Source organism: Pteropus medius, unplaced genomic scaffold, assembly GCF_902729225.1.
Source record: "Pteropus medius unplaced genomic scaffold, Ma_sr-lr_union100, whole genome shotgun sequence".
NCBI lineage: Eukaryota > Metazoa > Chordata > Mammalia > Chiroptera > Pteropodidae > Pteropus > Pteropus medius.
This window is the reverse complement of record NW_024349800.1, coordinates 42,847,076-42,858,760: the sequence shown is the minus strand read 5'-3', so window position 1 is coordinate 42,858,760 and position 11,685 is coordinate 42,847,076. Positions and strand designations below refer to the sequence as shown.

Sequence of the window (11,685 nt, the reverse complement as noted above, 5' to 3'; positions counted from 1 at the left end):
AAAATAAATGAGAGAACGCACCTATATGAGGTCTTAAGGACTGAATAAGGAAGGAAGACAAGGCTATCTGAGCAGCCAACTAGTTAGGGTATGAGAGAATAAGTGAAGGTAGCAGATAATAAACAGGTGTACATTTGGAATGTTCAGAAAGGTTTCTTACTTTTGATAATACAGTCTATGTAACACTGTATGATAAAACTTGGTGTTTAAAATTTGCTAAACACTGTGGCAAACATTCATTTCATCAATTATCTATTTGATGTGGTAAAATTCCCATTGCATTGGAAAATGGCGTAACTATAATTATGACTAATTCATTTTTGTATGCCCCGCAGCACTAGCTTGATGCCTTATACACAACAGGCACTCAATAAATATTTGATGAATGAAACTAACCATCATAGCCAGAACTCAAGGCTCTATAATTATAAAACATAACTAACATTTTTGGCCACTAAAAAAAAAGCAGAATATTATTCCACATCTGAAACATTTTAATGGACTTAAAGTGAAAGTTTTAATTTAGTTAACGACTAAAATATATGCAAGCATAATTTAGTAATCTAATATGAAAGTAAAAAGACTTATTAGAAAGGTAAGAACATTTTGAGAAATGCTAAGAAAAGGTGACTTTATTCATATATACCACAAAACAGACATTTTCCATTATTTTGCTTACTTCAAAACTTAAATTTTTTCATGACAGATGCTGAATATTGACCTTTTTTTTTCCTCACAATATCAATAGGTGGCCCAACTACATGATACAATCACTTTTAGCATTTAAATTTGAAAGACTATGGCTCGGTGTTCAAAAAAAATAATTAATAAAAGATAAACATTATTAGGAGGAAAAAAAGCACAATCACCACATGATTAAAAAAAAAAAAATCACTCCTTTAAAACCAGAAAGCAGCATGAGCATTACTTCACTTAACCTACCTGGAAGCATATAATACCAATATACAAATCAAGTAAAATCCATCGCCTAGAATGATAAACAGACTATCACTATTAGCTTCTAATTAACAACATAAATAAAAATGAATAGAATAGCAAATTAAAAAAAACTTGTTTTTAGCTTAATTGTTGGTGCAGAATGTACGGTGGGGGCTGGCTGCCTTGTGGCCGCTTTAGCTTTGCTGGCTTGGCTTGCTCGAACAGCAGTTTCCAAACGTACTTTCAACTCAGGAGCCGCTCCCATTACTGTCTTGAAAGCATGTGGATACAGAGGTCCAATATGCATTAAATTTTGGAGTGCAAACTCATGAAGATCTTTGGAAGCTGTGTTTGCTGAGGCAAAAGAATTTTCATCCAGTAGGTAAGAGATCAAAGTGGGAACTAAAAGAGCCAGTAACTGGACCCCTGCAAATACCAAAATTAATCAGAAGATGATCACGAATCTGAAAACTGTAATAAATTTTATTTTTAAAGCTAGGCATAGTAGTCTGAATTATAATAAAACATAATTAAACATGCAATCTATTTTAGATGTCAATAACTCATAATAACTATTAAATATTTACTAAATGTCCAAACTATGTTAGGGCTGGAAACCAGGCTTAAGATTGTCTATTTTACATATATATTGTTATATTAAAAAATACTGCTTAAAAGGTTAAAAAGAAATAAACACTTTACAAGTGCCATGTGGTACCATGTATCTTGTGCGTGAGATACATTTTTAAGGACATTCCTTAAGGAATACGATGTTGAAACAGGAAACAAAAACCTGAACAGCATCTATTTACCATTATTTAACTAAAACAAGGTATTTCTTTTTTAAAGCGAAATACAAGTCTTCCCCATTTTACCATCCCCCAAAACCTATAGTAAGAGAGGTGAAAAACCTTTCAAAAATAAAGGAATATATAAAACTTAGAGTTAAAAACAAGAACCCATGTTTGGCTGACTTAAATTCAAAGCCCTAAAAAAAGATTTATTTGGAGGTTTATTCCTTTATTACTAATCCGTCTTCCCATATTAACAACTCCATTCTGGAATATAAATTTCATTAAAGCTGATATATATATATATATATATTAAATGTGATAATATACTTGTGTGTGTCTTATAATCAACATTGAGTACATTTTTTCCACCTTTGGTTTATGTTAATTTTTGTAGAATGACAATAGATAAGATTAAAGCCAAGGCTGTAGGGGAGCAAGAAACATCTGATACAGAATGCGGGATGTAATACACACTGATGTCATCAAAGACAGTGATAACAATCAGTGGAGCCTTTCCAGACCCCAAATCCACTCTGGCCCTGAACTTCCTCTTTCCCTGCTGTATTTTTTCTCCATAACACCTATTCGTGTCTGCATCTCACTGTTATACCTAGTTATATCCATTTTTACCTCTATGTAAAATTTTATATAGATATATCTACACAATATATGTATAGTTTTTATATCTATATATAAAATAGATACAGACATAATTAAGATGGGGATGGTGTTTATTGTGCGTTTTCCCACTAGAATGTAAGTTCCATGATAGCAGGGACCTTTGTGTGTTTTATTTCACAGTGAACCCTCAGTGTCTAAAACAGTACTTGGTACATAGTAAGGCACTCAATAAATATTTGTTAAATGATTGAACAAACACATATACACCCTTTGTCTTGGTAATCACTCACAAGTTTTTAACTATTGAATTTTTTTTTCATGTTAAAATTTCAGAAGAAGGTAACGAGCTGATATTTTTAAATTCCCAAGTAAATCTTTCAATTGGCTAGATTTAGCTCATGTTCCCTCACATGGAATATTAATACTGTATAATAAGAAGTGACTTCCATAATCAAAATATAATAGTATATTATCAAATAAATATGAAATTATCTTCAGTAAATTGTGCTACTAAAGCAGAAAAGGTTTTCATCAGGAGACTGAAAGGTAAGGTTTTTCTTTTAATAATTTTAAAATATAATTTATTGGAAAAATATATTATTAATTATTTAAATACCCATCAAGTATCTAGAAATGTGCTAAACATTTTAAGAAAGATACAATTCATCTCTACTTAAAGCTTTCATTACGTAGTCGAAAAGAGTATATAACACATAGAACAATTAGAGAGCTAAGTGCTAAAAAACCTAGTTAGTATATGAGATATAGAGTTCATCAAAAGACTCACGAAGCTGAGGAATACTTTAGGATTTTATAGTTGTAATGATTATTGTAAAGTAACAAAGCCATAAAATATGGCTGATTATAACTGCCAAAGAAATTGCATGAAGGGAAAGATCAGAGTGGGCTGAGAAATTGGGCAACATTTCCTGAAGAACTGAAATCTGAGATAAGTTTAGTAGATTTGTATAAGAAGGGAGAAGAAAACACCTGAGGAGAGTGAAAACAGTAATGCAGGAGGAAACTACTTAAAAGTCTTACACAGCTAAAAGAAAAAACTGTCTTAGGTAAATCTGATGGGAAATAACTGGTAGGAAACTATTACAGTTTTTTATTTATAAGAATAGGAAGCAAGGTTCTCTTGAATCTTAGAGAAGTTTCAAAGATAGGAAAAGTTTTGAGTAATCGATTGAATAAAAATAATAAAGAGTTAATAGTCAAGTCTAATTCAACATTTTTAGCTTGTAACCTTGGTCATGTTGGGTAAGAAAACATTCACAGCCTGTCTCTATAATGGATACTATAAAGTTAAAAATGAAAATTAACATCTGTAACTAATGTAAACAAAGTTGAGTGATAAATTAAAAAGCTGAAAATTTACCCTCTTAGAATCATATTATTATATTTTATATAATTACATATTTTAGTATAATATAATACTGTATCTTGTATAATATATATCTAAATAACTATTGTAGTATTAAGTATTAGTGAGATATATCAACAATAAGCATCATTAAGGTTTCTTGATTTTTTTTAATAAGCTGCTTCACTCAGAATACAGGCATTGAGTACAATAGCAAGACTTTTAAGAAGTAAAATAAGCAATTAGCATTTTAAAATTATTAAATATCACAAACATTCATTCTTTTATTCATTTGGTGATATCCTCCTAATGAATGCTTTCATATTCCATTAATATTTACCTTTTACCTTTGGTTTGCCTATAGTAAATGTTTACCATCTACTTTTGGTTTTTGCATGACATTTAGCCTTAGATTTGGTTTGTACTGCTGCAATGGCCTATGTTAAATATCAAATAAGATTTACATATAATGCAGATCTTCATTTTAGAGTAGGAGCTTTTCTAAGAAAATACTTACTGTTCTGTTCTTCCCCAAGAGCAACCAATGTTTCCAGAACTTTGATTCCTTCTTGAACAGCTAAAAGTTCTGTGTTACTGGCTGGTCTGTTTCTTTCAACTGCTTTTAGCTTTTCAACCACTATTGGAGCTAATGAATGGATATAGGGAGTTGAAAGGGCACGATTGGAATGTTGGAAGACTGACAGGAGAAGCTGGTAACATTTAGCTTGAACCTATACAAGAAAATCATTTTATTAACTAACATTTGTGATAGTTCTGATTTACTATACAATCACATTGCATCTTGATTAAACTCAAAATATGTGATACTGCAGAATGAAAACAGAAATTCAAGACAAATTAATGCAACTTTCTACTTATAGAAATGAAGTAGAATAATGAAACTTCTAATAAGCTAACTAAATAAAACTAACTGAAAATAAATTAATCAAATAAATACTCCTTGTATGTTAATTGTCTAAATACCACACTTACATAATTCATATATTGCTATAGCATGGAAGAAGCCAGAAACCAGAAATTCTAATTTGTTTTAAATTCTTTAATTTATAATTGTCCCTCTCACTTTAACTTAACACATTTAATAAGGAAGGCTAATATCTGAATGATGTCAAACAAAGTTATAAAAATATATTGCTTAGATACCTAAAATCCTTTTCCATTCCCTGGAAATGACTGCTTATGCCAATTTAAGTCTCCCAGGCCTAGAAAGTAAAATCTCACTGGCTCCATTTTAGATTAGAAAGACTTCATATTAATTTTTTAAAAAATAACAAAGAAGAAAGGAAGGTCCATTAACATAAGGGACAAATCGTGGAATAAAACTGTTTCAGCACTTTGGTAGAAGAGAGGCTGCCAAACCTTGCTAGAAATGAATACTTGGGGAATGTTTTTAAAATACAGATCTCTGATTCAGGAAGACAGCAGTCAAATGTAGGAATCATGTTACTTAACTGATTTTTTTTCAGATGTGCAGTAGGTTTGAGAACCATTAGTTTACATTTTGACATTATGAAACAATAAAACTTATTTTCTAGAAAAACTAGAGTTTCCAACCAGTTCATTAAAATATGTTAATAAAATAAATGTATCCTTCAATGCCCTTGGTCTCATTAAGAGTGAAAAATAAAACCAAAGACTCATGTAAAGTCTCCATCAATGTCAGCCAGGGTTAACCAAATAATTTAGACATTGGAAAATTTTTGCATATGTAAATAAATGTACATATAGAAGTCTCTCTTGAAGTTTAAAATCGATGATTTATTCCAGCTTTTCTATTTAAAAGCCATAGAGTAAATACTTAGGTTTCCATTTGATTTATCGTACATTGTAAAGAATCAATCCGAAATTTTCCTGATAAAGTGGAATGTTTACCTCCATGTTTGTTTTAAGTAAAACTTACCCATGGGTCACATGAATTTAATGCATTTTTAAATCTGTTCATGCAGCCACTCTGTAATGACTGGACTCCTATTATTTCACTACTAGCCGACCACAGGAAGAGTGCAATTGCCGTTAGCATGCTTACTTCATCAGGGATAGGCATGGAATCTTCTGAAATAGATGAATAATGAAATATTGAAATGCATGAGAAATGAAAGCAATGTACTGTTTATAAAATGCTTTGGAATTTCAATCTCAAACAATAACGCTCTCTACTCCCAACAACACTGATAGCAGTGTGTGTCTCAATCTGATACAGTCCATAAACAACTTTATGAATAGAATTCATACCGAGGAAACTTCATTAGAAATCTTGTATTTAAGTCCCTTTTCCTTGTTTTTTTTTTTGATGGTAGAATATTAATTGAAAAAATTTCAGGCATAAATCTTAATAAGAATTCTAATATGAAAAGCTTGTTTAAATATAAAAGATAACATGAAAAAATAAAATTACTTAAAAGTCACTTAACTTCTCTGGAGGTTAGGCCAATCAAACATTTCCAAATATTCTCTTTCCAACAAAGTTAAATGATTTTGATAAGATATTCTAAATAATTTTAAAATCCAAAGTAGACTTTCTTAGTGCTATCACTTTCCTATTTAGTAAATAAAAAAACCCTATAAATTCTACACAACTATAAACAAAAAAATCGTGCACAATTTCCTGAAAACATTATTCTCATAATTTTAAAGAATTTCTTGCTATCGTAATCACTTATTTAGGAGCAAATACAACTTTAACCTAATGGAAATATAGCATATAATTAGAAACATATGAAATATGTACATTTATTCCAAAGAACAATACTATTGAATATATAAGAGACTCGAACTATTTCGTGATTTCCATTTCTTCTATAGCTGAACTTATCAACATTCGTTATATATGAATCTGGGCTAATTTGGCAACTGCAAATACCCAATGATAATCAGTACTTTATCAAGATTATGAACATATATACATTTGATATGCTAACATTAACTCATAATGAAGGTAGAATACTATGGTTGAGAAGTATAAAAAGAGATGTAAAATTCAAAGGATTTAGCTAATGTACAATAACCTAAGTTATACATGTTAAAATCCTTAGAACTCCATAGCAGGAATATTATCCAGGTGAAATGAGAACAATCTCTCTAATTCAGCTTTTGTGATAGTGCGAGCAATTTTGTCATAAAAATCATCATTTTATTTTTAAATTGTGACTTCAGTAATAGTGATAATAAAGATGTGTATGCTACATCTTGGTGTCAGAAAGTAAGGAAATGCTCAGGAAATAATGGGGTCATGGAAAACCTCCAAACATGTATTTAAGTTCTAAGATAAGGGTATTTAGAATCAACATCCAGAAGCGCACTAAAGCTGATGTCTGAAAGTTGTGACTAAAACACCTCTTTGAGTTGATTCAGTGTTATATAGTAGTTTTCTAACAAGCTCATTCAATTAATTAGTTATTAGGGAAAGATACTCTAGGAATTAAAAAAATTTAAACTCTGATTAAGTTACCTGGTTGAGAATATTCCAGGATGCATGCAAGAGTGCTACGAATAAGAGCTGTCCACTGTTTTTGAGTATCTTCAGTTTTGGCCATTGAAAGCGTCACAATATTTTTAATCCCTTGAAGAGCTGCACTGACTGGAGGAGGAACCTGATTATCTGCAGACTTTATTGCTGTGTCTTTCAATATTCTTGCAATTAAAAACAGAATCGTGGGCAGGATTGTCATACACCCTGAAATAAAAACAAATTAGATTACTTCATAACTGCTTCAGTTCCCATATTACAGTTGTTTCAATTGTTATACTTTTTTTACAATTGATTATGGTTTAATATTATTTCTTTTCCTTGTTTTTAACAAAATGTACTGTACTATCATTATAATTCGATGTTTAAAAAATAAAATAAGAAAGTATCAAGTTATTTCAAAAAAGACGGAATTTTTTTTCCAACCAGCCTTGTTTTTATTATTTCCAATATTTTACCTATTTGATATGTCATACCCTTCATAATGAAAATGAGGAAAGAAGATAGAAAAACAGAAGGAAAACACTACCGTGTACTTTGAGAAATGCGTGAGTAACTTGGTGAATCTTGTAGCAATTTTAAGACATGTATGTAATCAATGTTCAGTGTAAAGTCAGCCTAACCAAGCCAGGACAACGATGAACAGACTATAGGGTTAGCAAAGAAGAAATGACAGAATCATGGAATTTTCAGCTGAAAGAACTTTAAGGTCATTGAATTCAACCTCCCACTTAATGAAAGACTCCCTTCACCACCCACCCATGCAGCCACTGCTGTCTACCTGCAAAGCTTCAATGATAGAGAAATCATTATTTTCACATATGCGGGTTTATACTGAGCTGAAATTTACCTTTATGTCTCCTGATGTTACCTCTACCTTCTAAATAAAGGGAAGTCTACTTTTCCATACAGCAGTTCTTCAGGCATCTGCAGACAGCTATTATATTTTTCAGCCAGAATTTCTTTACTTACTCCTTACAGTTGGTTGTCACTCTCCTCTCACATTCTTTAGTTTGTCAATGTTGCTCAAGTGTGGCAACCATGTCAGAAACTAAAGGTTTGTAATTCCACCTTGTGTCTATCTGCTAACATTCAATGTCTTCCCTCCAGCTGTGGTTCTATCTATTTGCTGAGGTTTGTCTGAAATGTATCTGAAAAGAGCATCTTGGGTTTTTGGTTTTTTAATCTTTAGAGGCTCCTAAAGATAGACAAACTCTTAAAAAAGACCAACTTCTTCTTTAACACTGGAGATTGAAGAGGAAAATAAGTCATAATAGCACTTAAAATAAAAAGCAAGCTCATTTTTTCTATTGTAATATAATGCATATTCAATACCGTACCAGCAGGTGAACAAAGGGATGGTAAGTCAGAGAGTATGGTAACTGTGGCTGCCACCAAACGAGCACTTTCTTCTGACAGTCGAGTTTTCGTGGAGATGTGACTTGGGGAGTCTGACATCTTAGTACTGAGTTGTGGCATATGCCTTACTAAAATAAACATCAACAGCTCCATAGTTGCAAACACAAGAGATTTTCCAGGAATAAGACCACCGCTGTCACCTCCTTCTCCTAACACAGGACAGGACTCTTTATCCATATCATCTTCATCTTGGGTAAAAGGAAATTTAGTAAAAAAAAAAAAGCAGATAAAACTATACAGTAAGTATATTTGAAAAATTCTTTCAAATAAACTTACAACTGAATAGACATTCAGTTGCAACTGATACATCTTTCTCAGAACAATTTTTTACCTTATTAGAATTCTGTTTATTTACCTTTTCTTAAAAGTAAAGGAAAATCCATTTTTTTGCTTGGAAATTTTTTTTTAGTTTTTTTTAGGAATGTATTTTATAATAGGAACAACACATATGTTAAGTTGAACCATATGAAGCTGACACTTTTGAAAGTGAAAAATGTTTGACTATTAGCAATTTCATTTGGTTCTTTCTAATGAAAGTAAAGTGAATTGCAAATCTTCTCAATGTATGATAACTTTTAAAAATTTCCTGGCATTATTATTTTAAAAATTTAGAGTACAAATAAGATCTACTTCAAAGTTAGTGTGATTTCCAGTGCTTACTCAGAGTATTTCTTTTTTCTTGCAAATAATCCTGAGCAGCTCTCACTATCTGTTGTACAACTCCAGTAACCAGCAGCTGGACAGATGGTGGGTTCCAAGTCAATAGGAGGCGGTGCAAAACACTCAGCAACTCAACACCAATCAGCTATTATAAATTAATACAGATAAATTTAATTAGTTTTAATGTCAAAGGACGAATTTATATCATTAAAACCTAAGAAAACATACATTTAAAAATAAATTAGTTTAGTAGCTAAAATTAATATATGGGACTATGTCACAAATAAGAACATTATAACAATCTTGAAAATGCTCATATTTATCCCAACACATTTTCAGTCAATAAATTAGTTTGTTATTTATACACTTAAGTAATTTTTGTATTAAAAAATGATAATTCTATTTCTTTATTCTATTTGGACTAAGCACTGTTATAGCCCAGTGACACTGAAGTTTGATTTCCAACCTAAGCTGAGTACCTGAGAGGTGTACACCAGAGGTTCTGGGCACTTCTGCTAAGTCCCCCTCTAGTTCATCTCAGCAACTATCACAAACTTTCACCACTCACTTTAAGCTTCTTATTCACAATCTTCCACATCAAACCCACCAATAACATAGATAAAGTACTCTAAATATTACACACAGAAATTAGAAAAAGTCAATCATTAAACTCTTGAGATGAGTACTTTAACCAACGCAAAAAATATATATATATTCATTAAATCAGAGATAAAACTTCCTCAAACATTTAAAAGTAACAATTTATTTAAAACCCTTATAAATTACTTCAGCCCTTTATTAGTAGAATCATTACGTGGGACTGAGGCCATGCCTTAAATTTTTAGTTTTACTTGTGTACTGATGAACAAACAAAGCAAAATATAGGGACTATCTCTAATTTAGTTGTTCCTAGTCATCCAACATTCAGTATAGAATCTTAGATAAAGCCAAAATCCTGAATACTTACTACATAATATTATTATATTACTATATATTATTCGTATATAAGATTTAAGATAAATATGATGAAAACGAAGCATTCAATTAATTATTATAGAAATACACTGCACCTGGTCTTCTGCAATATGGACTCGGGCATAAGGAGAATCTAGCAAGGTATGTAAGGCCTGTAGACACGCTGTAACATGTTCAATAGGCTCCTCAGGTCTCGGGGAGCAAAGGAACTGTATACTCACACCTGCAAAATAAAAACACATGTTTGTCAATATAAAACTCTTTGTTGCTTTCACACCAATGTTTTTTCCTCTACTTCTATTTATTTTTTTCACAAATTACTTTAACATATATTTAATGCCTTAGAGTTCAAAATGATTTCCAAAAGAAGCAGCCAACTTAACATAGATTGTCGCTTTTCATTTAGGTTAAGAATCAAATTGGAGGTGAAGAAGGGGAGCGTCCAGATCATCAGATTAACAAAATATTCAATTTTTTATTTATAAGACATTTTAAAATAATACATTAAGAATAAATTTATGAAAATTATAAAATTACTTTTCATTAAATGGTTGCCAAAAAATTTTCATATCCACATGGTTATCATGGATAACAATTGCTCTTAATTTACATAAAGGGTAATTACAGTCATTGGTTTGAAAGTCTGTCATATTTTCATTTATGAGATCTACTGATGAATTTTCTAATTTTACATTACCAACTGTGTTCCTCTTCCCTCCCAGAAAATATAACATTGCTAAGAGCTTCATTAGAATATATAAATTCTTCATGTTAAAATAAGATCTATAATGCAATTACAAATTAAGATTTATTCCAGTTTGCTTTAACTTTGCATTTTATTATTTTTTCATGGGACAATGTGTTACGTGTCAAGTAAAAAGAAAATATGTTGTTGAAAAAAAGTTTATTTTTTTTCTTGAAAATTATTCAATATTGCTCTCTCAGTAAAGATGATGGCTAAAATTTTTAGAGTAGTTTTTAACAATTAAATTTGTAGGTTAAAAATTCAGTTAACAACTTAGAAAATGTGCTTCAAAATCCTCCTTTTACTATTCCTTCTCTGAATGTGCTATGTAAAACTTTCCACAGCATTAAAATAAAAGATATAAAGAAGTTCAGAATACCCCACACCAAAATATGACTCTTTGGAATATTGATTATAAATTTCTCATGAGAAAAGGGCTCTCCCTGTATCAGGAAGAGAAAAACATTCTTATTACTAGAGACTAGGAGTCCATGTCAAAATAGATCTGTAGAAACAAATCTACTAAAATGACCCTTACATTCACTTAGTTTCTCCCATATATTCCTAGTTACTGTCCCACAATTTACTGCCCCTGGACCGAACCTCTTTGTCTTGTCACAGCTCCACAATTTATTATTCTTTGTATAAAATGGTATATAAGCTTTTGGGCCTAATGTCT

General features: G+C 31.0%; 1 protein-coding gene across 2 annotated transcripts in view; it reads right to left on the bottom strand.

The window, feature by feature from the left end:
* Window positions 1–600: 600 nt before the first annotated feature.
* HEATR5B (HEAT repeat containing 5B) overlaps window positions 601–11,685 on the bottom strand; it is a 73,916-nt gene continuing 62,831 nt past the window's right edge. Inside the window, exons 30-36 of one of the 2 annotated variants that reach the window (XM_039887399.1) lie at window positions 10,357–10,484; window positions 9,287–9,431; window positions 8,548–8,814; window positions 7,190–7,414; window positions 5,642–5,793; window positions 4,238–4,451; window positions 601–1,365 (exon numbers count right to left, since the gene is read on the bottom strand). In XM_039887399.1, the coding sequence (XP_039743333.1) occupies window positions 1,061–1,365; window positions 4,238–4,451; window positions 5,642–5,793; window positions 7,190–7,414; window positions 8,548–8,814; window positions 9,287–9,431; window positions 10,357–10,484 (1,436 nt within the window). In that variant the 3' untranslated portion in view covers window positions 601–1,060. The remainder of the gene's footprint in view (window positions 1,366–4,237; window positions 4,452–5,641; window positions 5,794–7,189; window positions 7,415–8,547; window positions 8,815–9,286; window positions 9,432–10,356; window positions 10,485–11,685) is intronic. The other variant, XM_039887400.1, reaches the window with a different exon arrangement.